General features: G+C 36.3%; 1 protein-coding gene and 1 long non-coding RNA gene across 2 annotated transcripts; both read left to right on the top strand.

The window, feature by feature from the left end:
• Positions 1-5,698: 5,698 nt before the first annotated feature.
• LOC129275757 (nucleolar complex protein 2 homolog) lies at positions 5,699-15,879 on the top strand. Its single transcript, XM_064109502.1, has 10 exons — positions 5,699-5,815; positions 7,170-7,440; positions 8,306-8,422; positions 9,072-9,183; positions 9,870-9,957; positions 12,635-12,707; positions 13,524-13,634; positions 14,330-14,443; positions 14,925-15,113; positions 15,703-15,879. Exons 1-10 carry the CDS (start codon positions 5,709-5,711, stop codon positions 15,844-15,846), a joined length of 1,326 nt encoding a protein of 441 aa, XP_063965572.1. The 5' UTR covers positions 5,699-5,708; the 3' UTR covers positions 15,847-15,879.
• A 240-nt stretch (positions 15,880-16,119) lies between these two features.
• LOC129283035 (uncharacterized) lies at positions 16,120-22,484 on the top strand. The gene is made up of 4 exons (XR_010295706.1): positions 16,120-16,216; positions 17,506-17,581; positions 18,152-18,349; positions 19,704-22,484. It is a non-coding gene; the product is annotated as an uncharacterized LOC129283035 (long non-coding RNA).
• The last annotated feature ends 366 nt before the right edge of the window (positions 22,485-22,850 follow it).

Raw genomic sequence — 22,850 nt, 5'->3', positions numbered from 1 at the left:
AAATGTGGTGCATTTAGCAGCAATCTAAGCTCGTCGATATTGATATTTTCCCCCCGTGCGTGCTTTGCACGCACACCAAGGCCGCTGCGCGGCTTGCGTATCATCGCTTCGCGCCGCCAAGCGTCAGAATGAACCTGGCGAGAACGTTGGGTTGCATGACACAAATTTATTATAAAATCCCATTTCAAAAAGTCGGGACACGATGTTATATAAAAAGTCCTTCGTGAATATTTTTGTAACGTTATTGCATATCCTTGTACAAAATTGTGAAGTATTTTTCTCACAAATTTCATCTGAATATGTTATTCAAACATCACTAAATACATACTAAAAAATAAAGTGTCAAAATCCTGCTAAAAGTATATTTAATAGGCCGAAAATTCCTTTGAAATGCGAAAAAGTCTGACGTGAATTTGTAACGTCGTGAGGAAAATCGCGGCTATCATATTGTACTAGCGACTAGCTTCATTCGTGTGTGTTGAAGATATCGGCTAACAAGTATCAATAGCAGGAAACCATCACCTGTCGATCTCCTATATCGTTTGGCCATGATAATGAGAGATTTCCAGCTTATTCCTATTCACAGAGTTTTAATGACAAACTTAAAAAAAAAAAATCGGCTTTTGTCTGGTCCCGTACGTCACAGCGCATATTAATTAAAATATTATATCGTTAATGGAATTGGAGATCACTTATTTTTTTACTGAATAAAGAGGGCACAACTGGCCTTCCAAAATCAATCAAAGATTCTCTTTTGTGAATTCATTTTTCATTTTTTATGTTATACAACTTTAAAGTCTCTAAATGTCCCGTATGTCACAAGTCAAATAGCTTGGACCTGCCCTGTATCATTATAGGAATCGTGTTTTTTGTGAATAATTATTTTATAGTAGTTTTCAAAGTCAGCACTGCTACTATATTGAATCGCGTGATGCAGGTGAGACCGCCAGAGGCATTCCACTTGTTTTTTTGGGGGGTGGACAAATCCTTGATTTTTTTTACACTGTCAGTTTCCATTACAACTATTCATCATATAACTTGGTTCTTAAGTAAATTGAAGTCTTTAAATTGTTTTTTCTAAATTGAAAATAGAGATTGAAAAATGACAATTTTCTTGAACTTTTATTTTTCACCACTAGAGGGCCTGCACAAAAAATATGCCAAAAATTGAAAAAAATTTAGCGCTTCGGTGAATACAAAAATGATCCCCATGTAACTAATGAAAGTTAGTATTTTTGGTTACAAAAGTTGCATTTCAATGAATTTTAAAAATGTGTGTTGTACACTGCACTGCATAGATCTACATTTAGATTCCCCACAGGCAGCGTGGTACTGGTAGCAGTGAACACGTGGTCTGGTCTCAACTTGGAGTTGGTCGGGCCGGGGCGGTCATTTTTTTGGGGAGTGGTATTTGCATTGGCGGCGGAAGCCAAAAAATTTAGGGGGGGTCCACCTGAAATTTAGTGATGGACACAAATAAATAATTTGACAAGCAAAAAAAAAAAAAAAAAAAAAAATTTAGGGGGGGACCGTCCTCCCTACCTCAAATTTAGGGGGGGACCTGTCCCCCAGTCCCCCCCGCTTCCGCCGCCTATGGGTATTTGTATCTTTGGCGAGTTTGGGGTGCATTGTGGCACCTTCTGGAGCAGGTTTGGTGATTTTTTATTTGATTTTTTTTTAAGTGAAAATAATCAGATTTATTTGATATCATTTAAATCAGATTTTTAAAAAATTTAAATCGGATTTTTATATTTTTTAAACAAAAATTGTTAAACAATGCGCAAACACCAAATATATAATCCTTTACCCTCACTCACATGAACTTTGAAATCATAGTACATTTTAATACTAAAATCATTCTTGGAGCTTTTTATTTCAAAATTATATCAAGTCAAAATAGAATTTACATGTATAGAAAATATTAACGTCATGAAGATGCTGACAATTTCTGCTGTTTCTGCATCCTCTGATGTTACTGACTGGTTCAATCCAAATTGATGAACTGTCTTGGTACAGCTAATGCTGCATAGTTGGTGTTCCTATTCAAAGCTCTTAACATGATATTAGGATCAGTTTCTTTGGAAGAATTCCATGACTCTGAGACTCGCATTCTCCAAAGAGAAACATTTTTATTTTCAAGCCAAGGACTGAAGATCATATTATACAGAAAACTGCATTTATTTTTTTGTTTGTTTAAACCTGTAGAACATTGTAAACACATATATCTTTTAAAAAACATGAAATTTATCCTGTTTTTTTACATTACTAGACCTTCTGCCTATAAAAGAATTTAATTAATTTTAATCAAAAATAGGAAAAATTAGAGGTTTCTTACCAGAACGTAATACAATAGGCTTGACCCTTGACTCGCTTCGTTATGACGTAGCTACTATGAGCTATGTTATGAGGAGCTGTTTAATACTAATAGCACAATTTATAGAAAATCATATTATTCAACAAATAATAATTATTAGGTGATCTGTCAATCGACAGATCAACTATTAATTTTGTACGAATTTTCTTTTTTATTTATTTATTTATTTATTATTTATTTTTATTTTCCACCCTTTTCTTGTTAGCACAAAATCTCCAAATCTACATCATCAATTATCTTCAAAATATCATCAGATATGAGGACTTATCATGTGATGTGTATAAGACAAGTTCAAGGTCAAAAGGTCATCATGACGTCATCTAGACGCCATTTTGTAAAATCACGTTGTCAATCATATCTTCATTATCAATTATAAAAAATTAACAATATTTACATCACATTAACTTCAGGTCAAGGGTCAACTGTCCATGTCATCAAAGGTCATGTAAAGGTCACGACGTGCGCGTACACGCGCGTCAAAATTGTAAAATGCCCAAAATCACTTTTTGACCAAAATAAAGTACGAATCAGGTCATTTTAAGCATTTCAAAAAATTGTGCGCGCGCACGGTTACGCGCGCGTTTTCGCGCGTAACGGCACTATACAACATAGGATCGTCATTTTTTGTCTCACCTGCATAGCAGAGTGAGACTATAGGCGCCGCTTTTCCGACGGCGGCGGCGGCGTCAACACCAAATCTTAACCTGAGGTTAAGTTTTTGAAATGACAGCATAACTTAGAAAGTATATGGACCTAGTTCATGAAACTTGGCCATAAGGTTAATCAAGTATTACTGAACATCCTGCCTGAGTTTCATGTCACATGACCAAGGTCAAAGGTCATTTAGGGTCAATGAACTTAGACCATGTTGGGGGAATCAACATCAAAATCTTAACCTAAGGTTAAGTTTTTGAAATGTCATCATAACTTAGAAAATATATGGACCTAGTTCATGAAACTTATACATAAGGTTACTCAAGTATCACTGAACATCCTGCATGAGTTTCACGTCACATGACCAAGGTCAAAGGTCATTTAGGGTCAATGAACTTTGGCCGAATTGGGGGTATCTGTTGAATTACCATCATAACTTTGAAAGTTTATGGATCTGATTCATGAAACTTGGACATAATAGTAATCAAGTATTACTAAACATCCTGTGCAAGTTTCAGGTCACATGATCAAGGTCAAAGGTCATTTAGGGTCAATGAACTTTGGCCAAATTGGGGTATTTGTTGAATTACAGCCATAAATTTGAAAGTGTGTTGGTCTAGTTCATAAAACTTGGACATAATAGTAATCAAGTATCACTGAACATCCTGTGCGAGTTTCAGGTCACATGATCAAGGTCAAAGGTCATGTAAGGTCAAAGAACTTTGGCCACGTTGGGGGTATTTGTTGAATTGCCATCATATCTCTATAAGTGTATTGGTCTAGTTCATAAAACGTGGAAATAAGAGTAACCAAGTATCACTGAACATCTTGTGCGAGTTATAGTAGTTTTCAAAATCAGCACTGCTGCTATATTGAATCGCGTGATGCAGGTGAGACGGCCAGAGGCATTCCACTTGTTTGAATATCAATGCATTGGTAATATAATTCTGAGTAATTTGATACCTTGATCAACAAAGTAATAACGGAATTAGCCTCCATCAAATTTTACAGCACGCACGCGCGCGCGCACTAACCATTGACAATATATGTGCAAAAACATGCCTATACAAAACTCATTATAGCTCTTCAGGTAGTTCGTTGACCCCCATTTTTTTTTCATATTCGAATAGAGTGTGAATGGGAGATATGATTTCATGTCACATTTGACCCGAAATTTTATCATGACGTCATCAAAATGGCGTCGGAACTCAAAATTCCCATTTTGCTACTAATGACGTCATCACAATTATGCAAATTTGAGTCTAACTCCATAAATATTGGTCAATTTTCGCCAAGTTTTGTTACATATTGTAGCTGAAAACATATTCTTTCTAATGTAATGGCTATATTAACATTTAAAGGAACGGATTATCCTGAATAATGGCAAGTTATAGAGGCATGTCATTTTCGCTCATTTTGTGTGCAATCTCTATGGGAAATGACTTTTTCTCAAAACTGGATTTTACATTCTTCTATTTCGCGAGCCATATCTCCATTTCTTTTTGTCGGTTTTCTCTGAGCTTGGAGTATGTTGTAGCTGAGATTGTAAGCTATCGCAAGTGCTGTCTCCATTTTCCAATCAGATGCCGGGATCATGCCCGTATTTCACTTGCAAAATTGGATTTGAGATCCTCTCAATTTGCTATGTGTAAAGTCTATGGGAAATAGTGCTTATGTGTAAAAGTCTATGGGAAATAGTGTAGCTCAGTTGTTAAGGCATCAGACTTGCAATCTTAAGGTCGAGGGATGGAACCCAGGGGTGAACATGAGATTTTTTTTTTTTTTTTTTTTCTTTTCAACATTTCACAAATGGTCCTTCATGACCATTACAAGGTATATAAGTTAAAAAATTGCACAATAAAATAGTTTGAAAAATCCTTTTAATATAACATGTACATGTACCATGTGTATCATTTACATCTATTTTCCAAAGTTTCTAATTTCTCTCTTTTCAAGAGTATTCATCATGTTCTTTTTGTAATAGAAGTTTAGTTTTCAATATGATCATCGTAATGATCTCAATAAACATGCTGATTGTCTTCGTGATCATGAAATCAGAGACAGATCACCTAATTCTTCCTCATGACGAATTAAAATTCTAGTTCAAATAAAATTTACATTTTAGTTATAAATGATTGCTATTATATTAATAGTATATTTACAACTAAAATATACATTTTATTTGAATAATATTTCAATTGATTCGAAACCAGTGCTGGCTTTCAAATATCACCACAGTGTAAGAACGGTGTGCCGATTGGAAGTTCAAAGCCAAGTGAAATGTTATGAATCCCATTGTTACGCTTTAGAAGCTGTCAATGCATTTTGCATAAATTACAAGAGTTACAGCTCCTGAACGAATTCCTGATATAAATTTGGAATTAAGTTCATTATATCATTTACTTAGTTTCATAGAAATTAATTGTTGTATTTTTCATTATTTCAAAGCATAAACATCGATTACTCGGTGACAAAAAATTTGTTTCCTCTCCTTTGCCCTGCTTCTTGGCTGTACAACCTCAAACCCATGACTTTTCTAGTTTTGTTAGCTAGTCGAAAAAGTGGTTTGGGTTAAGTCATGCTCATGAATATTTAATTTTTTTGTGTTTGCACAATCATTGATTGATTTCAGAGGTTGACTTCATATCCCTATCATTTGTCTTTCAGCAATTTGGCAGATATGTCAATAGATGACTTCATGGCAGATGATTTTGACTCCGAAAACGAGGAAGAATATGATGATCACGATGACGACGGCAGCAAGACTGACAAGAAAAAGCCAAAAAGGTAATTATGGTTAGCACTAGAAAATCATTTTCACTTTGACGGGATTAAGCGGGGAATATTAGAGACCTCTTGGGGATAATTTCTGTTAGTTGAGAGTTTAGGAAGATTCATTGTTAGTGAATATGGCTGTTAATATGTCCTCTATATATATTACCACTTAGGAGGCCATAACCTTTGTTGGCACATGCACTTCTTATGCACACAATTACATTGGGAAAAACATAATTTTGTGAAACAGTCATTTTAAATGCCCAGGAGCTAAATCGTCAATTATGGGTCATTAGGTGTGCGAGGTTAGTATACAGTGTATTAACCCGCATACATTCGTAATTCCGAAGCTTCGTTATTCCGAAGGTTCGGTTATTCCGAAGGTTTGTATTTCCGAAGGTTCGTAATTCCGAAGGTTCGTTAATCCGAAAACGAAATAAGGTTCGTAATTCCAAAGGTTCGTTAGTCCGAAAACGAAATGAGGTTCGTAATTCCGAAGGTTCATTAATCCGAAAACAAAATGAGGTTCGTAATTCCGAAGGTTCGTTAGTCCGAAAACGAAATGATTAACGAACCTTATTTCGTTTTTGGACTAACGAACCTTCGGAACAACGAACCTTATTTTGTTTTCGGATTAACGAACCTTCGGAACATCGAACCTTATTTCGTTTTCCACAAATGTTCGGATTAACGAACCCTTTTTTGTTTTCGGATTAACGAACATCGAGGTATAGGCAATTTACGTGTTTCGGAATTACGAACCTTCGCAATTACGAAGTGTAACCGTATTAACCTCACTTTTAATAGTATGAGTGATATATTTTTCACACACAACACAGAAGAAGATCTGGGTTTATTATTTTGTGAATGAACCATTACAGTGGAAAAGACTTTGGCCTGTATTTTGAAGTCAGATTTAACTTTATAGACCATGGTCTAACTCTGTGCTAAAATTATGGGAAGCCAAAAGTGTCAAAATTTTTATTAAGTTGTATGTTTCTTATGTTTACTGTGCTCTTTCCTGATTCATCGATGGTGAAGGCAATCATCTATTTATACTTCCTAGACAATTATGAATGATTTGAGAGCCAAATGAGATGAAATATGATATATCTACTGTTAGTGATTTATGTAACGATTGGCTATCCATACTTAAACCACGACTTTAAACCTGGGTTTAAGTTAAACCCGACTTCAGAATACGGGCCTTTAAGATCATTGGCCACAAAAAATCTCTATGATACTTATTGATTATTTTGTGAATGTCTTTGAATAATTTCAGTTCGAAAGACTTCAAGATCACTGGTCGCAAGGAGTTCTTGTGGTACTTGTTAACTATTTTGTGAATGTCTTTTGATCGTTACAGTGGAAAAGATTCCAAGATCACAGGCCACAAGAAGTCCCTTGAGAAACTGAAGACGTCCGACCCAGAATTCTTTGAGTTCCTTCAGGAGAATGAGGGCGGGCTTCTAGACTTTGACGAATCGGATGATTCTGAGATGGAAAGTGAGGAAGATGAACTCGATGACGAAGATGATGATGGAGCTGATGTCGATAGCGATGATGAATTCGATGATGAGGAGGAGGAAGAAGAAGAGAGTGGAGATGATGATATGGAAACAAAGAAGTCCAATGAGGTAATGAAAATGATAGGGACACATGGGTTTTCCACAGGAGTATTTTCTGTTGAATGTTTCATTTAACAAAGTATATTTTTTCACACATTTGCCACAGTAATTGTGTTTCTCAGCCAATAAAAATCAAGGAAAGTTGTCAGATCTAACAACTTTTCAAACAACAAATGCTGAAGAAACACCCTGGGTCAAACAATATTGAGTAATATTTTATTAAGCAAAGGAAAAAAATGAATGAAAAAGAAATTGAGTAACTGATTGCAAATTTTGCTTTATTTTAGTAAAGTAGATCTACGCTTGTTGCAGGGTTGGCAGATTCAAAACATAGTGCTCTAAGATGCATTATGGGACTCATTTTAAAGCACCTGTTATGTTTTGTTTTTTTCTTTTTTGGTCTTCGGTTCTTGGCATTGGGTTTCAGGTAGTCATGCCTTGACCTTTTTCTTTACCTCCTTGGCCTTAGGTAGTCTGGCCTTGGCCCAGGCTCTCAAGCCTCACTATACATCAGTCACATCAGACATAAATGACTGCAGGGGCCCGTTTCATAAAGGACTTGCAACTGTTGTAACTTTGCCATTATGGTAACTACCATGGTAACAGGGCTCAGCAGCCAATCAGAATCAAGGTTTCCATGGTAGTTGCCATAATGGCAAAGTTACAACAGTTGCAAGTCCTTTATGAAACGGGCCCCAGACTTACAACATTCAAATTGAATGAAAATTCCTAGCACAAGCTGTTAACAGAGATGCCAACAATTCCTCTTTTTTTTGGGGGGGTGCATATTTGTTCCTTTTTGCTATGACTATGCCATGCCCTTTTAGCAGTGCAAAATCTGAGGTTCTTTAGCTTGGCTTGTTTTGTTTATCAGCTTGACAGTGATGAAGAAGACTTTGTTGATGAGGAAGGTGATGGAAGCAAGAGGAAGAAAAGAGGTGGTATTCCTGTGACCTTGGCTCTGGTAGATAAATGGAGGCAGCAGCTTGAGGTAAGGAGATTATTGACAGGATGGTGGTGGTAGTGGCAGTGACGATGATGATGATAATAGTGATGATGGTGATGGTGAAGATGATGAGGATAATGATGATGATGATGATAATGATGATGATGAAGATAATAGCACTGGTGTTGGTGATGATATGGTGATGAAGAATTAAAGATGATCAGTTCTATGGTTTTGATGATGGTTATCATGGTGATGGCAGTGACGATGATGATCATGATGATGATCATCATGATGATGATGATGGTGATGATGATGATGATGGTGATGATGTTGATGATGTTGATGATGATGGTGATGGTGATGATGATGATACTGATGGTGATGGTGATGATGATGGTTATGAGGAGGATGATCATGACATGGTAGCATCTTTGATGGTGAAGATGATAATTGTGAAGATTATGATAACCGCAATGATGATTATCAAGATGATGATAACCATGGTCATAATGATGATGATCATCACAGTATTGATATTATTCTAATGATGATGAAGATATTGGGATTGAAGGCATTTAATACGTCTACGTCTTTGTCAAATACTTTAAAAATACCTCCCTTTTCAACTTAATGCTCCTATGTGATGAGTTTTTATTGACTACTGACAATATTCCATACTAACTTTGTGCAGAAGCATTCCGTCAAGGCTCTGAGAGAGGCGATGAAGGCGTTCCGTGCAGCAGTACAGCAATCCGGATCGGAAGAACACGTCAGAACTAAGTACTCTGTAGATGGGTCTGCGTGTGAGTAGAACTTGTCTTCTTCTGATTAATGTATTTTTTCTACTTTTACAGAGTAGTCGAGGAATTAATTCTGTCTACTTTATGTTTCATCTCCTAGTTCACTTTTGGTGGCTGAGGAAAAAGGCTATTACCCTTTTTTTCCATGCCAAAATTTTCCTTAACCTCTTACTCTAGAGGTGGGGCTAAATGGCAAGTTAGCCCCACCTAGTTCGGAGTTAAGCTTAGTCCACTTTCTGCTCTCACTATGTATTTGCAAAGGTGGGCTAACCCCACCAATAGATACGGTACACTGAAGACGGATCATGTATTGTTTTGTGTACACCAGGGCCCCGTCTTACAAAGAGTTACAATTGATCCGATCAACCTCAACTATATGGAAATACATCAATGTCATAAATTTTTCTTCAGAAAATTTGCACAACTTACTTTGTGAAAAATTAGAATTACACTGAATTGTCAAGAAAACAATGTATGATTATACATCATATCTGGAAAATAATTTGAATAAACATGCATTTTTAATAGATGTTGACATTACTGGCTTTCCATAGTTGTGGTTGATTGGATCAATTGTAACTCTTTGTAAGACTGGTCCTAGACTAGATATTCAGGGTTCGTTTATGCTTCCATTAGTCAATTTCATAATCTGATAAGTTTATTGTGATATTTGTTTTTTTCTCTTTCAGCTTTCAATGCTGTCGTGTCTCTATGCCTGAAACAAGTGTATCCAGTTCTTCAACACTCTTTGGACTTGGAGGACAAAGCTGGCAAAACGTGAGTTCGTCATTTTGAATACATCATGTTAAAATTTACAACCTATGCATGGACGTCAACGCACCGCCATCTTAGAGGCTGAAGCCATTGCCTTGCATGTGTTGGTGATCTGCAGCTGGCGCATATCTGACAACTCTGTTTGGCGCTTTTATATTATGAGTTCATATACATAAGGTCTATACTAGAATTGTAAAAAAGCCCCCTTATCCAACCTAGTCCTCTATGCCTGTTCTGTGTGCAGTGAAACCTCCATTTGTAGAAACGAGAAAATTTCTCATCTTTGCAATGGTCCTTAAATCTTATGCAAGACGCTTGAGTAGTGATTGTCCATTGCAGCATTGTCAGTAGACTGAAAGTTTCAGTCTCTTTTTTGTCGGTTGTTCCGCTTGACTATGTCTTCCTTCACAACACCGCCTCCATACACTGCATTATATACAAGAGACCGGTGCCCCAAATTAGTTGTTGATTAGTTGTATATTTTTCGAAATAAATGATTTAAGTTTTTGAAATAATCAGAATCCAGTAGATTTCAGCTGTACACATTCCTAATTGAATCAGTTATTTTGAATGAAAGTCTCACAATCACCAGGAACTGTCCACGTTTGTAGCTCATCCGCCCCGAAGGCCAGATGAGCTTATGCCGTGGCGTGGCGTCCGTCGTCCGTCCACAATATCAAAATGCTTCTTCTTCGCCATTTCAAGTCCGATTTCAATTCTGTTTGCTTTATATGATAGCACTAGGTGGGGGATTCAAAACTTCTACACAGAATTTTGAAATTCATTAAATATGCTAATTTATGCGCATTTTTCAAAATTCACAAAAAACGCTTCTCCTTTATTTGTGGACCGATTTTGAATTTTTTGCTTCCATCTGGTAGAGCTTCGTGAGGTTCACCAAACTTCTACACAGAATTTTGAAATTTTCAGTAGAAAATTATCTATGCTAATTTATGCAAAAATTATTAATAAATCACAGAAAATGCCTCTTCTTTATTTGTTGACCGATTTTGATTTTTTTTTCTTCAATCTGGTAGAGCTGCATGAGGTTCACCAACTTGTACACAAAATTTTGAAGTTTTGTCTAGAAAATTATTTATGCTAATTTATGCAAAATTTATTCATAAATCACAAAAAATCTTCATTTGTTGATCAATTTCAATTTTGTTTGCTTTATATGATAGCTCGAGGTGGTGATACAAAATTTCAACACAAAATTTTGAAACTCATTAAATATGCTAATTTATTCATATATTTTCAAAACTCACAAAAACACATATTTATTTGTTGATTGATTTTGATTATTTTTGTTCCATCTGAAGCTACATGAAGTTCACCAACAGTCAGACCGCAGGTCCCTATGCTAATGAGCAAAAAGGCCAGATTCATCCAAATCATCTCGTGGCTGAATCCTCCTCCTTGCAAAATATCGTGATTCGTGAGATTTTCTTTCTCTAAGAATTTACCTGTTTTAACCTCAAGTTAAATGAAATATTATTGCACCATCAGATAGAGTAAAAGTTACTCTTTCATATTGGTCATTTATTTTGTATACAATATTTTGTTAAATAAGTAAATTTCTGGCCTGAAAATGTGCCTCAAAACTGAATTTTCTTCATCTGTTTTCTTTTGCAAATTGTGCAAAACTTTTTATTTTGAGCCTCAATGATATTTATATCAACATAAAACTGAACTTCTGTACTTTCTCACAATGCCACTCTTGATATGCAGCACCTTTTAATCGGGTCAAGATCACACTTTTCCCACCAAGGTACAAGACGAGATTTCTGAAATTTTGTACTTCCATGAAATCCAGAGTTCTGATTGGCTGGATAAGATTCACAGAACAACAGGCGCGGGGTATTTTAGGAGATTACCACATGGGAAGTGTGACCTTCCCACGAACCCAGGCACTGGAACCGTTGGAATTTGCCAGTGTGCGGTCTCTTTGACCAATCAGAGTGCAGTATTCTTGTTTTCAAGCTGCTTTATGTACTTGGCAAATGAAAAGTGTGATCTTGACCCGATTAAACCAATTCTTATTTTGAAACCTATATCATTTTAAAGCATACATATTCAGCTTTATCATGATATAAAAATCATTTGGGCTCAAACAAAAATAAAGTGTGAAAATAGCAGCTTTTGTCAGGTGAAAATATTTATTTTGTAGCATATTTTAGATCAAAATTTTAACCTATATTACAAAATCTTTGAATAAATCCAAACACATGACCTGAAAGAATGATTCTTCTTCTTTACAATGGTACCAAATTCATGAAATTCGATGCACAATTAGAGCAGCAATGACCGAATGAAAAGAGGTGTTTTGGTCCGCATCAAGCTCATTAAATATGCAAAACATCTCAAGTCATGAATATCACTTGGATGAAAGAAGCCACTTTCTTGTGACCTGCAGTCTGACTGCCAAGGTTCTACACAGACTTAAGAAATTTTGACTAGAAAATTATTTATGCTTAATTTATATGAAATTTATTCATAGATCTCAAAAAATGCTTCTGTCATTTCTTCATCAATTTCAATTCTATATCCTCAATTTATGTCACCAATATAATTCACTACAGTGTCAACTGGGCTGAAATCAAAATTGTGTGAAATTTCGTTGCGAGATGCCGGATGAGCTCCACATCATTGATGTGCTAGTTTTTTTCTCTCTTGACAGACCGCCTTCAAGTTCTCCTAGATGGAAGAACCATCATGTGGATGTGAAAGCCTATCTGACTGATGTCATTCAGGTCTGTATCTAACTTTGTTAAATTTTGGTCTTGTCTAGACCTGGGTTATTATACACTAGCCAAACATAGTTTTGAGAGGAATCAGCTTAGTTCGGTCGGTCAGTCCGTTGAAATCTTGCCGGTTGAACTATTTCCTCAGTTTTGTACTGACTCTCCTGAAATTTGGAACACATTGGTCTTGGGGTAAAGATGTGCAAGATTGATTTTCTAAATATGTTGAAAACTGCATTCCCATGGTAACATCAAAGGGCTGAGGTATTAATCACTTTCAACAATATTTCTTGTTAGGTTTATTTTTTATATGTTTAAATGCTGTTAATAAATGGGCAGATAGTGTTAACCAGCAGGGGTAGGAAAAAAAAAATCCTACCCCAAAATTTTCTGAAATCTTACATCCGCGAAATGCCCATCTAGTTTCCATATGTCCTTAAAATTTGTTTGATTTAGTTGGAAACTATATAGAAAATGAAGAATATCCCCTTCTTTCTTGACTCTGAAAGATCGTTTTCAGGTGATGTCACACTCGGTCAACCTACATAAAAGTCTACATGTGGGACTACAATAAAGCCATTATTAGACAGATGCTTGCAGGTTTCTTACGGGAAACGGGTTGCTCTAACCTTTAAAATATCTGGAGTATAGTATACCTTAGACATAGATATTGATTAAATCCGATGACCGGGGTAATAATGTATCTGTAAATCGCTTAGACACATCGTTCCGATGTATAAAGCACTATATAAAATGGATTATTATTATTATTATTAGATATCATATCAAATGAATTCATTCTTTGTTTTCTTTCTATTTGTTCAGCTATTAGGTAATGTAGGTGAACCAAGCATAGTGAGTGTAGTCCTTCGTCATGTCAGGTGTCTCATCCCGTATTATACATGCTTTCCGAAGCTCGTCAAGGTCGTAATCAAGGTCAGTTAAATACAGGGTATTATCTTTTCTCCAAACTTACATCAATATTTCTCTCTTTTTTAAATATTTATATATCGCTTAGTACTTTGCATTTCTAAGCACTTTAGATGTACCTGTAATTACCCTGGTTATCTGGGGCCCGTTTCATAAAGGACTTGCAACTGTTTCAACTTTGCCATTATGGCAACTACAATGGTAACCTTGATTATGATTGGCTGTTGAGCCCCGTTACCATGGTAGTTGTCATTATAGCAAAGGCACAACAGTCGCAAGTCCTTCATGAAACGGGCCCCCAGATCCTGGCATGCCCATACATGATGTACATGTATGCCCTTTCTCCACTCCTTGGGGAGCGTTCCAACAAGAGTTCCAAGACTTAATCGCTAGGCATACCACAAAGGCTTTTGCATCCTTTTGTATCCTTTTAACACCTGGGGGGGGGGGGGGAGAGTGGCAAAGCGTTAATCCACACTTTGCCAAAGAACACTGGGCCGTGGTTGGATTTGAATGCACGTCCCTCTGATTACAAGGCGAGAGTCAGAACCGATGCACCACAACGCTTCTTTATCAGTGGCAGGTTTGACATTGCATTTTGGGGTGGGGGGGGGGGGTCAGAAATGGAAGGTTCCAACTGGTGCGAACCACTGTACCGACAGCCCATTAGATAATCTATTTTTTTTTCTTTTTTTTTTTAGAAACTGGTGAATCTGTGGAGTACAGGAGAAGAGACGGTCCGGGTCCTGGCATTCCTATGTCTCTTCTCGATAGTGAGGTGTACCAAGCAATCCAGACTGGATTTTATACTCAAGGTGAGGTAGTCATACTGGAAGTGGTGGTGGTGGTGGTAGTGATTATGATGATGATGATGGTGGTGGAGTAGGTAGAGGTGGTGGTAGCGGTGGTGGTGGTGGTGATTGTGATGATGATGATGATGGTGGTGGTGGTGGTGGTGTTGGTGGTAGTGGTGGTGGTGGTGGTGGTGGTGGTGGTGATCATGATGATGATGATGGTGGTGGTGGTGGTGGTGGTGGTGGTGGTGGTGGTGATCATGATGATGATGATGATGGTGGTGGTGGTGGCGGTTGTGGAGATGATACTACTACTGTATATATTTGCAATTACTACTGCTATATTTTTTCTGCAACTATTCATTAACTACTGTACACTCCAACTAATGTACCACTACTACTACTACTACCGATTTCTGTAGAAATCATTAACTTCATGCAGGATTTAAAGGTTTCTTTTAGATTTTTTTATATCACAACTATTTTTTTTTTTCAATTACAGCAATTGTACCTAGCTTACGTTCGAAACACCAAGTTCACATCACCCAGTACCCTACCAGTGATAAACTTCATGCAGAGGTCGATGACTGAGATGTTTGCTCTCAACACTCGGCTTACGTACCAACATGCGTTCATCTACATCCGTCAGCTCGCTATACACCTCAGAAACGCGATCACAGTCAAGAAAAAGGTAGGTGTTGCTTTTTTTCATGATCTCACTGAAGTTTATTTTGTAACTCCTACACTAGAGACCGGGGGAGCGTTTTCAACATTTCTGTCCAACAAGTTGTCAGATCTGACAACTTTCCTTGATTTTGATTGGCTGAGTATCTTTGTTACTATGGTAACTGTCAGATAAAACGTCCGACAAGTCCTTTCATGAAAGCTCCCCAGTAGGTGTTATCTTTTGTTTTTTTATTTGTTTTGAATAATTGTAATTCTTTCATTCCACATATTACAATCAAGGAAATAATTTGAGAAATGGTCATGAGTCCTTGTGTTATAAGTGCAATCAAATCTCTGGCGTAATATCTAATCAACAGTCACAGTTGTTAGTAGCGATCAGTTTAGTGTTTGCGTGTGGTTTTTTAAAGTTTTCTTTGAATCTACATATCTGAAAATATTTCACTAATTCATGATTTTGGCATTAATGGTTTTTTTCCATCTTATCAGAACTTCTTTCTCTCTTTTCCATACTTCTGTGATGTCCAACTTTAACAGGTGCTTGTCCTTTGAACAAGATTCTCTTTTTGTTTCATTGTTTATCTGTGTATCTTCAGGATATGTACCAGTCTGTGTATAACTGGCAGTACATACACTGTATATACCTCTGGTGTCGAGTGTTGGCTACACTTCACAATGATGAGACACTGAAACCCTTGGTGTATCCTCTAGTCCAGACATCCATAGGTGTTATCAAGTAAGTTGAGTGTTAGTTGGTTAGATATGGGCCCGAATTCACAAAGGTGGTTTTTGCAGAAACCATGGTTTCAACCGTGGGTTTTACTGATTTTGCAATTCACAAAGGTGGTTTCAAATGAAACCATGGTTTCAACCGTGGGTTTTCGGCATGATTTTGAGTCAACTGTTTTAGGTGGTTTCAAACCGTGGGTTTTAGAAAAACCATGGTTTTTAGGCACATTGACCAATCACAGAACAGTATTTCGGTACATTGCTGAGCAAGTGGCGTACGTGGAGATAGACGACGATAAATAGATTTGCACGAAAAGAAAAGAAGCTAGAACTTAGAAGCGAAGCGTGTAATATCGGTATTTGCCGAGCTGTGAGAACATCGTGAGTAATTTACCATTTTATAGCGACGATGAATATTTTGTCTACGTCTGTGTGTATTTGTTTGTGAAGAAATATTATAATTAATGCTGTAAATGCATGCAGATTTAGGAGCGGAACGGTGGACTCGTGATGGGGAAAAGCATTATCGCACTCAAGTTATTTTCTAGTCCCACGCGTGTAGTTTTGTGTCCTGTCAAAAGATTATGAAGAGCTCTCCGTACCGAATCGCTCAGCTCTAACCCAGGGAGCTCCCTTGGTTAGCTCAGCTCTGGAGAAGCGATGCATGACAAAGCCGCCAAAGTAGTCAGACTTTCAAACACAATTGTGCAAAATTCAAGAAAATTTTGTTCTTTATTTATACCTTAGTTTGATATGATTTTTTTAGTATAAATTAAAGTAACTGCACAAACAGCATCACTTAAAAATTAATGGGCATGTTGCCTGTGAGTGTGAGTGTGACTGAGCTGTGAGGCTGTGTTGTTATTGCCTTGTTGAGTAAATTTAGTGAATGGGAAAACACTTCCTATAAACTTTGTCTAGTCATTGTTAATTGTTTGTAGATCCTGTCTATAATAATAGTGTTCACAATTTTTTTTTCTTCAAAATTTACTTATTCAGATCCAACTGGAGAAATGTTGGAACTAGATCTAGCCTCGGCTCGAGGATGAGGACTCTGTGATGATATTTTTAAAATTTTGAGTTGACAGTGTCTTATCAATATGGAGCCGGAGCACGCACTAGGCTAGGGCAGGCCTGCGTAGGGCTGTGTCAGTGTGTGTCTAAGAAGTTGGTAAAATTGTCAATGATGGAATCCCCTTCAATATCCACATCACTGCCAATTGGTTAGAATACACTGAATGGAATTAATTTAAATTTTATACCTTTTTACCACCTAAACTAAAGCATATAAAAGGAATAACAAATATTATGTAGGGCCTAAATAATGAAAACATGAAAAATTAGAGGTTTCTTACCAGACCGATCTAGTGACTAGTGGCCATTGCAAAATCTTGCCATCCCTTGCTCACCCTGCGTAATACATAGGCTTGACTCAGTTTGTTTATATGATGTAGCTACAATACGATGAGCTACGTTATGAAGCGCCATTCTATAGAACAATTCATTGAATAAATTATTTTAGCAAATGATATTATGAATTTACATTTTGGTTGGAAATACTATCATTTAATCTGGCAGATTTGAGAGATGTTGAATTATGTCCATTATATTTACAAAAAAAAATAATTTCATGTAGATCTACAGGTCTGTACTTTTTTTTATTTCCGCAGTAAATTTTCGAATGGATGAAAACATCTTACAACATGTGCAGGCTGTCCTGAAGAATGAAGGAGGATTGTTAGAGAGGTATGTTTATTTTTTTTCTATGTGGACTATTGTCTATTTTCTTTTTTTTTTCTTTGTCACCATCTAAAAAAATTAATCATAAAATTGGTTTCATGATAAAGAAGCATGTATTTTGATCAATGTCAAACTTGGTTGACGTACACATCTGACAGTTACTGAACTAATCTTAATTCTGTGTCACATGATCAATGGTCATAGAGTACTAGACCAAAGGCTTCAGTCTCTGTATTTTGGTTGTTCCGCTGAACTGCGTAAAGGATTATAGTGAAATGTCAGAAATTGTTAAGGAAATCCCCAGTAACGACGGTTATTCCTGTCTAATAGAGTACATGCCTAAATGTCAAAAATTTTGTAGATCCAGTTGATCAATTTAAATTTATGAGAATGACAATGTGATTAGGTTGGCAAAATAAGGAATTCATAAGTCAACTGACCAAATATGCAGATTTCTCAAAAGGTAGGCCAATAAATTTCGACAATATGCAGTAAAGGTAGTTAATACATAGTTGTTGTTTATTCAATGTTGTTTAAATATTTTCTTTTGCTTCTTACTCTATTCTAACTCACTAGGAATATGCCAACCAGAACTGCAATTAGGAGTCATTGACAGGAGGAACCTTTGTGACTTGTACAAGGATGAAGCTTTCAAGCACCACACGCTACCTTATCAACATGCTTGAAGATGATCTGAGCCTGAGGAGGGACAAAGGGCCTAGTGATTGACTACCTTTGTATCTGCAAATATCGACAATTCTGCGTTTGTATGCTGTAAGTATTTCTTTTATAAGAAAGTTATGACATAAACATCTCAAGACAAGCCTAGTGTATGCAAATATTAGTGATGTTGCTGTAAAAAGAAATCGAACTCAATGTAAAAAGTGATAATAAATTTTGGCAACTGCCTGTTTTTAATTCACAATGAACTAAGCCTATGATTATTATTTTATATTTTTGAAAAAAATAGAAAATACAATCAGAAATGTAAATTAGAACTAGAAGTTTTGTCATCCATTGTCGACAGATTCTTCCAAAATCCATACTTTACATTTAGGTTGTATAATTATCTTGGTTATTTGAAAAAAGTATTGCATCTGCTTTGCTCAATGTATGTTTGTCACACAATTGTTTATGGGGTTGGGAAAAGTTTAGCCTTTAGACCAGTAAAGTAATGTTAAACTGAGTTCTATGGTATTTAACCCTAAAATGGCCGAGGGGGGGGTTGAATCAACCCCCCCCTCAACATTTTCTGCGATCATTCCGCCGCGCGAAATTTTTTGACCGCGCCACTTGCAGAGTTTATACTTTTAAGTCTCGCGCATCTTTTGAGACCAAATTTACGATGCCCGGGTACGCAGTTCCGAAATTACGCAACATTTTGTAAGTGCATGTCAGACCAAAAATTGTTCCAAAACGTGATTTTGTGTACAAAGTCAATGCAAATTGAGTTTTCTCATCTTATTCATAAAGATATGATTATTTTTACTTTAAACAGCTGAAAGCAATTGATTTTAGCATAATTATGCTTCAAAAAGGTTGTGCAATAAATCTGGTGAAAAAAAACAAAGAAAACCAAAAGGTTGAAAAACAAAGAAATACATAAGAAATTCATAAAACAATAAAATACATAAGAAATTGATTTCCAAACCGAAGTTTTTTTCAATTGCCATTGTTAAGAATGCTACAAAGAATATTTTTACCAAAAATTAGCATTCCAGGAGCTTTATTTAGTGAATTAGAGCAAAAAGTATGATTTATGCATAAATTAGCATAATTAATTCATATAAAATAAAATCTCATTATTTTGGAAAATTTTACCATACAGCCTTGTAGATTACATCGCACACTACCAGCGTGCAAATTTTTGCGGCGCTCGCGCGATCGGCGGCCGAGATCTCAGGGGGGGGGGGTTGAATCAACCCCCCCCCCCCCGGCCACACAACAGCCAAAAAAGCCCGGCCTAGTTAGGGTTAAAGGATTCCATATGGGATCAAAAATGATTTTTTTTTTTTAATCTTTAAATGTAAAGACAATGAAATAGTTATTTCTTGTTTTCTCTTTGTCATCTGAAAAAATAAAATCTCAGAGTAATGTGCAACTTCTGGCAATATATCTTCATTTACAGGATAATTTCAGGGAATACATGGTGATGAGACATCAGCTGTTGAGTGATCAAAGATGTTTCGCAAGCCATAGCAAGAAGAAAGGTTTTGTGAGAACTTCAACAACCAGAGATGAGATTGAGGCTACCCAACAACAACTGTATGAGCGTTGTGGCCCAGTGGATTAGTCTCCCGGACCTTGAAACAGAGGGTCGTGGGTTCGAATCCCAGCCATGGCGTAATTTCCTTCAACAAGAAACTGATCCACACGGTGCTGCACTCAACCTAGGTGAGGTAAATGGGTACCGGTAGGAAGTAATTCCTCAAGAAGCTGTGAACGCCTAGCTTAGCCGGGTAATATAGGAGCGCCTTGAGCACCTAATAAGGTTGATATGTGCGCAATATAAATACCCTATATTATTATTTTGAGTACCAGAACTACAGGAATTCAATAGTCATAGGTGTGATCGATGGGACCCATGTCTATATAAGATAATAAGAATTCCTGGAGGAACACAAGCTTTGTACTTGTTTGAAGGGCAAGTCCACCCCAACAAAGAGTTTCTTTGATATAATAGAGAAAGTCCAATGAGCATAACACTGAAACTTTCATTAAAATTTGATGTAAAATGAGAAAGTTCTGACATTTTGAAGTTTTGCTTATAAGTTATTTTCACAAAACATCTGTGCACATCCTGGTCATTATGCAAATGAGCGACCAAGTGACGTTCTCCATTCACCGTTTCTTTTGAAATATATCATTAAATATGATTTTTTTTCGCCTCATAATGTGTAATACAGGTGTACCGGTATGCTTTGATTTCTCCCTGAAATTTGTGTAAAAAGCCATTGTGGCAACCTGAACTCAATTCAATGAAGACTTATAATTGTGAATTCTGTAAAAATTCAAGTTTTATAATATATTTCATATCTTGATATGCAAAAGAAAGACTGTGACATAGACTTAATTGCATATCACCTGTTTTGTGCATATAAGTGATTTGTGTGAATCTTTGATATGTCACTCATTACTTATTTTACATCATATTTTGATGTTGTCAGTGTTATGCATGTTTTATTTTTATCTATCCATTCAAATAAACTTTTTGTTGTACAGTGGACTTGCTCTAGAACAGGTATTTTTGTATGTACATGTAAGAATTTCATTATTTATATGTGTCTTTTAACGCTTTTTTACTGGGGGTTGAAGCAACCTCCCTTGAGATCTTGGCCAATGATCACGTAAACGTAAAATTGGTATGATAATAGTGGGGGATGTAATGTGCAATGAAATATGGTTAATTTTTCCAAAATTGTCAGATCTTTTCTATGAATTATGCTAATTTATGTGTAAATTATACTTTTATACCATTGCTATAAAATGCTAACAATCAAATATATAAAAAAAATCCTAGTTTGAAAATGAATTTCTTATGTATTTTATTGTTTTATGAATTTCCTATGTATATCTTTGTTTTTCAACCTTTTGGTTTTCTTTATTAAGAAGATGAGAAAACTCAACATTGACCTTTTACACAAAATCCCATTTTGGAGCAATTTTGGGCCTGACATGCACTTATGTAATGTTGAGTAATTTTCCAACCGCATACCAGGCATCGTAAATTTGGTCTCAAAAGATGTGCAAGACTTCAAAATAAAATGTTGGCGAGCGGCACGGTCGTATAATTTCTCACAGTGGAATGGTCGTGGAAAATGTCGAGGGTGGGGGGGTTGATTCACCCCCCCCCCCCCCGCGGTTTTAGGGTTGAAATAGCACATGATTTTTGAGAATTTCACATGAATACAAAGGAAATTATCTAATCTATTTCTTTTTTAAGAATTTGAAATTAACTTTTATCAGATTTAGTTTCTTTCACAGACTACATGTATCTTCAATGATTTTTAAATTTAAACAGTTTGTTAAAAAAACACTATTTAATCACGAAGCATCAAATGTAAATTCCTCATTTACTTTTTCATGTAAAATATTCTCACATATTTCAAACTGTATTTTTCAAATGTTTAGAACTTTGATAGCTCCCAGAAAGTTTATTGCATGCTCCAAAATATGCATATGTGTCCATGAGGATGATGAGGTCAAGGATCATCAATTCAAATTGCTCTAATTTCTTTGTTTTTGCATTAGTTGTGTTTACATTTTGCACAGATAACCATTGGGTATTAAATACCACATGTACATGTATGTCCAAGAGGATGATAAGGTCAAAAGATCATATTGCATAGTTTATTGATCGTGATATCAGGCGAGACACGTGGTTCACCTTGTTTTTTGTTGAAATGTATTCTTTTCATGTGTCCACAGGGCAACAACCTATCTGAGCCTTATGAATAGAGCTCGACTCGGGCAACTGGGAAAACACTAGCTTGGCCTGGCACATGCACATTTAGGGGGCATGAATGAAACTAAAGGGCAATTAATGTATTTTCTTGGAAAAAATATAATTTCAATTGACCCCCCCCCCCCCCAAGGATAACCTGATGGCCTAGTTGAGGAAACCAGGCAGCCTAACGAGTAGAGCTTGACTCGGTCAACCAGAAAAACACCAGCTAATAATGAACACTAATGATTATTCATATAGGCCATTATTGTATTGTAATACAAGAATGTGGCAAGATATCAAAACCTGGAATAAGTATTTATTTATTTCACAAATATTTGTAATTTTACAATATGTTATAAAATGCCAATTGAGTATTAGATTTTCAGTGTGTTATATTTTTATGCAATTTCCTGATGTGATTTTCCAAGGTACCAGGTGATTTCATGCAAATTAAAGATATACAGAAAAGATACAAGAGTAGTCTTAATTCCCTTTTCCTGATTTGGACGAAATAATCATGAAGATGATCAAGATGACTTTGGTGGTGATGAGGATTTTAATGGTGTTGTTGCTGCTGATGGTGTGATGATGAAGTTGGTGGTGGTGATGATCATACATGTGATGGTAATGATGATGTTAGTGGTGATGATGGGTTGGTGTTGATGATGAGGTTGGTGATGACGATAAGATGATAGCAATGGTGATGTTAGTGTTGATGGTAATGATGTCGACGATAGTAATGATCATCCCCCTTTCATCTCCATCCGCCTTTTATCTCCAGCACTCTTATCTATATATATCCCTCTCATCGACATCCCTCCTCTGATC

This window comes from Lytechinus pictus, chromosome 14 (assembly GCF_037042905.1).
Source record: "Lytechinus pictus isolate F3 Inbred chromosome 14, Lp3.0, whole genome shotgun sequence".
Classification (NCBI taxonomy): domain Eukaryota; kingdom Metazoa; phylum Echinodermata; class Echinoidea; order Temnopleuroida; family Toxopneustidae; genus Lytechinus; species Lytechinus pictus.
Note: the sequence above shows the minus strand (reverse complement) of the source record. Positions and strands in the feature narration are given on the sequence as shown.

What these genes read in the sequence shown, in the direction of transcription:
- LOC129275757 (XM_064109502.1), top strand. Translation starts at nt 5,709, where the DNA reads ATGTCAATAGATGACTTCATGGCAGATGATTTTGACTCCGAAAACGAG. An exon ending in GACAAGAAAAAGCCAAAAAG is followed by an intron (nt 5,816 to 7,169) that starts GTAATTATGGTT and finishes TGATCGTTACAG; the next exon opens with TGGAAAAGATTCCAAGATCA. An exon ending in CGATCACAGTCAAGAAAAAG is followed by an intron (nt 15,114 to 15,702) that starts GTAGGTGTTGCT and finishes GTGTATCTTCAG; the next exon opens with GATATGTACCAGTCTGTGTA.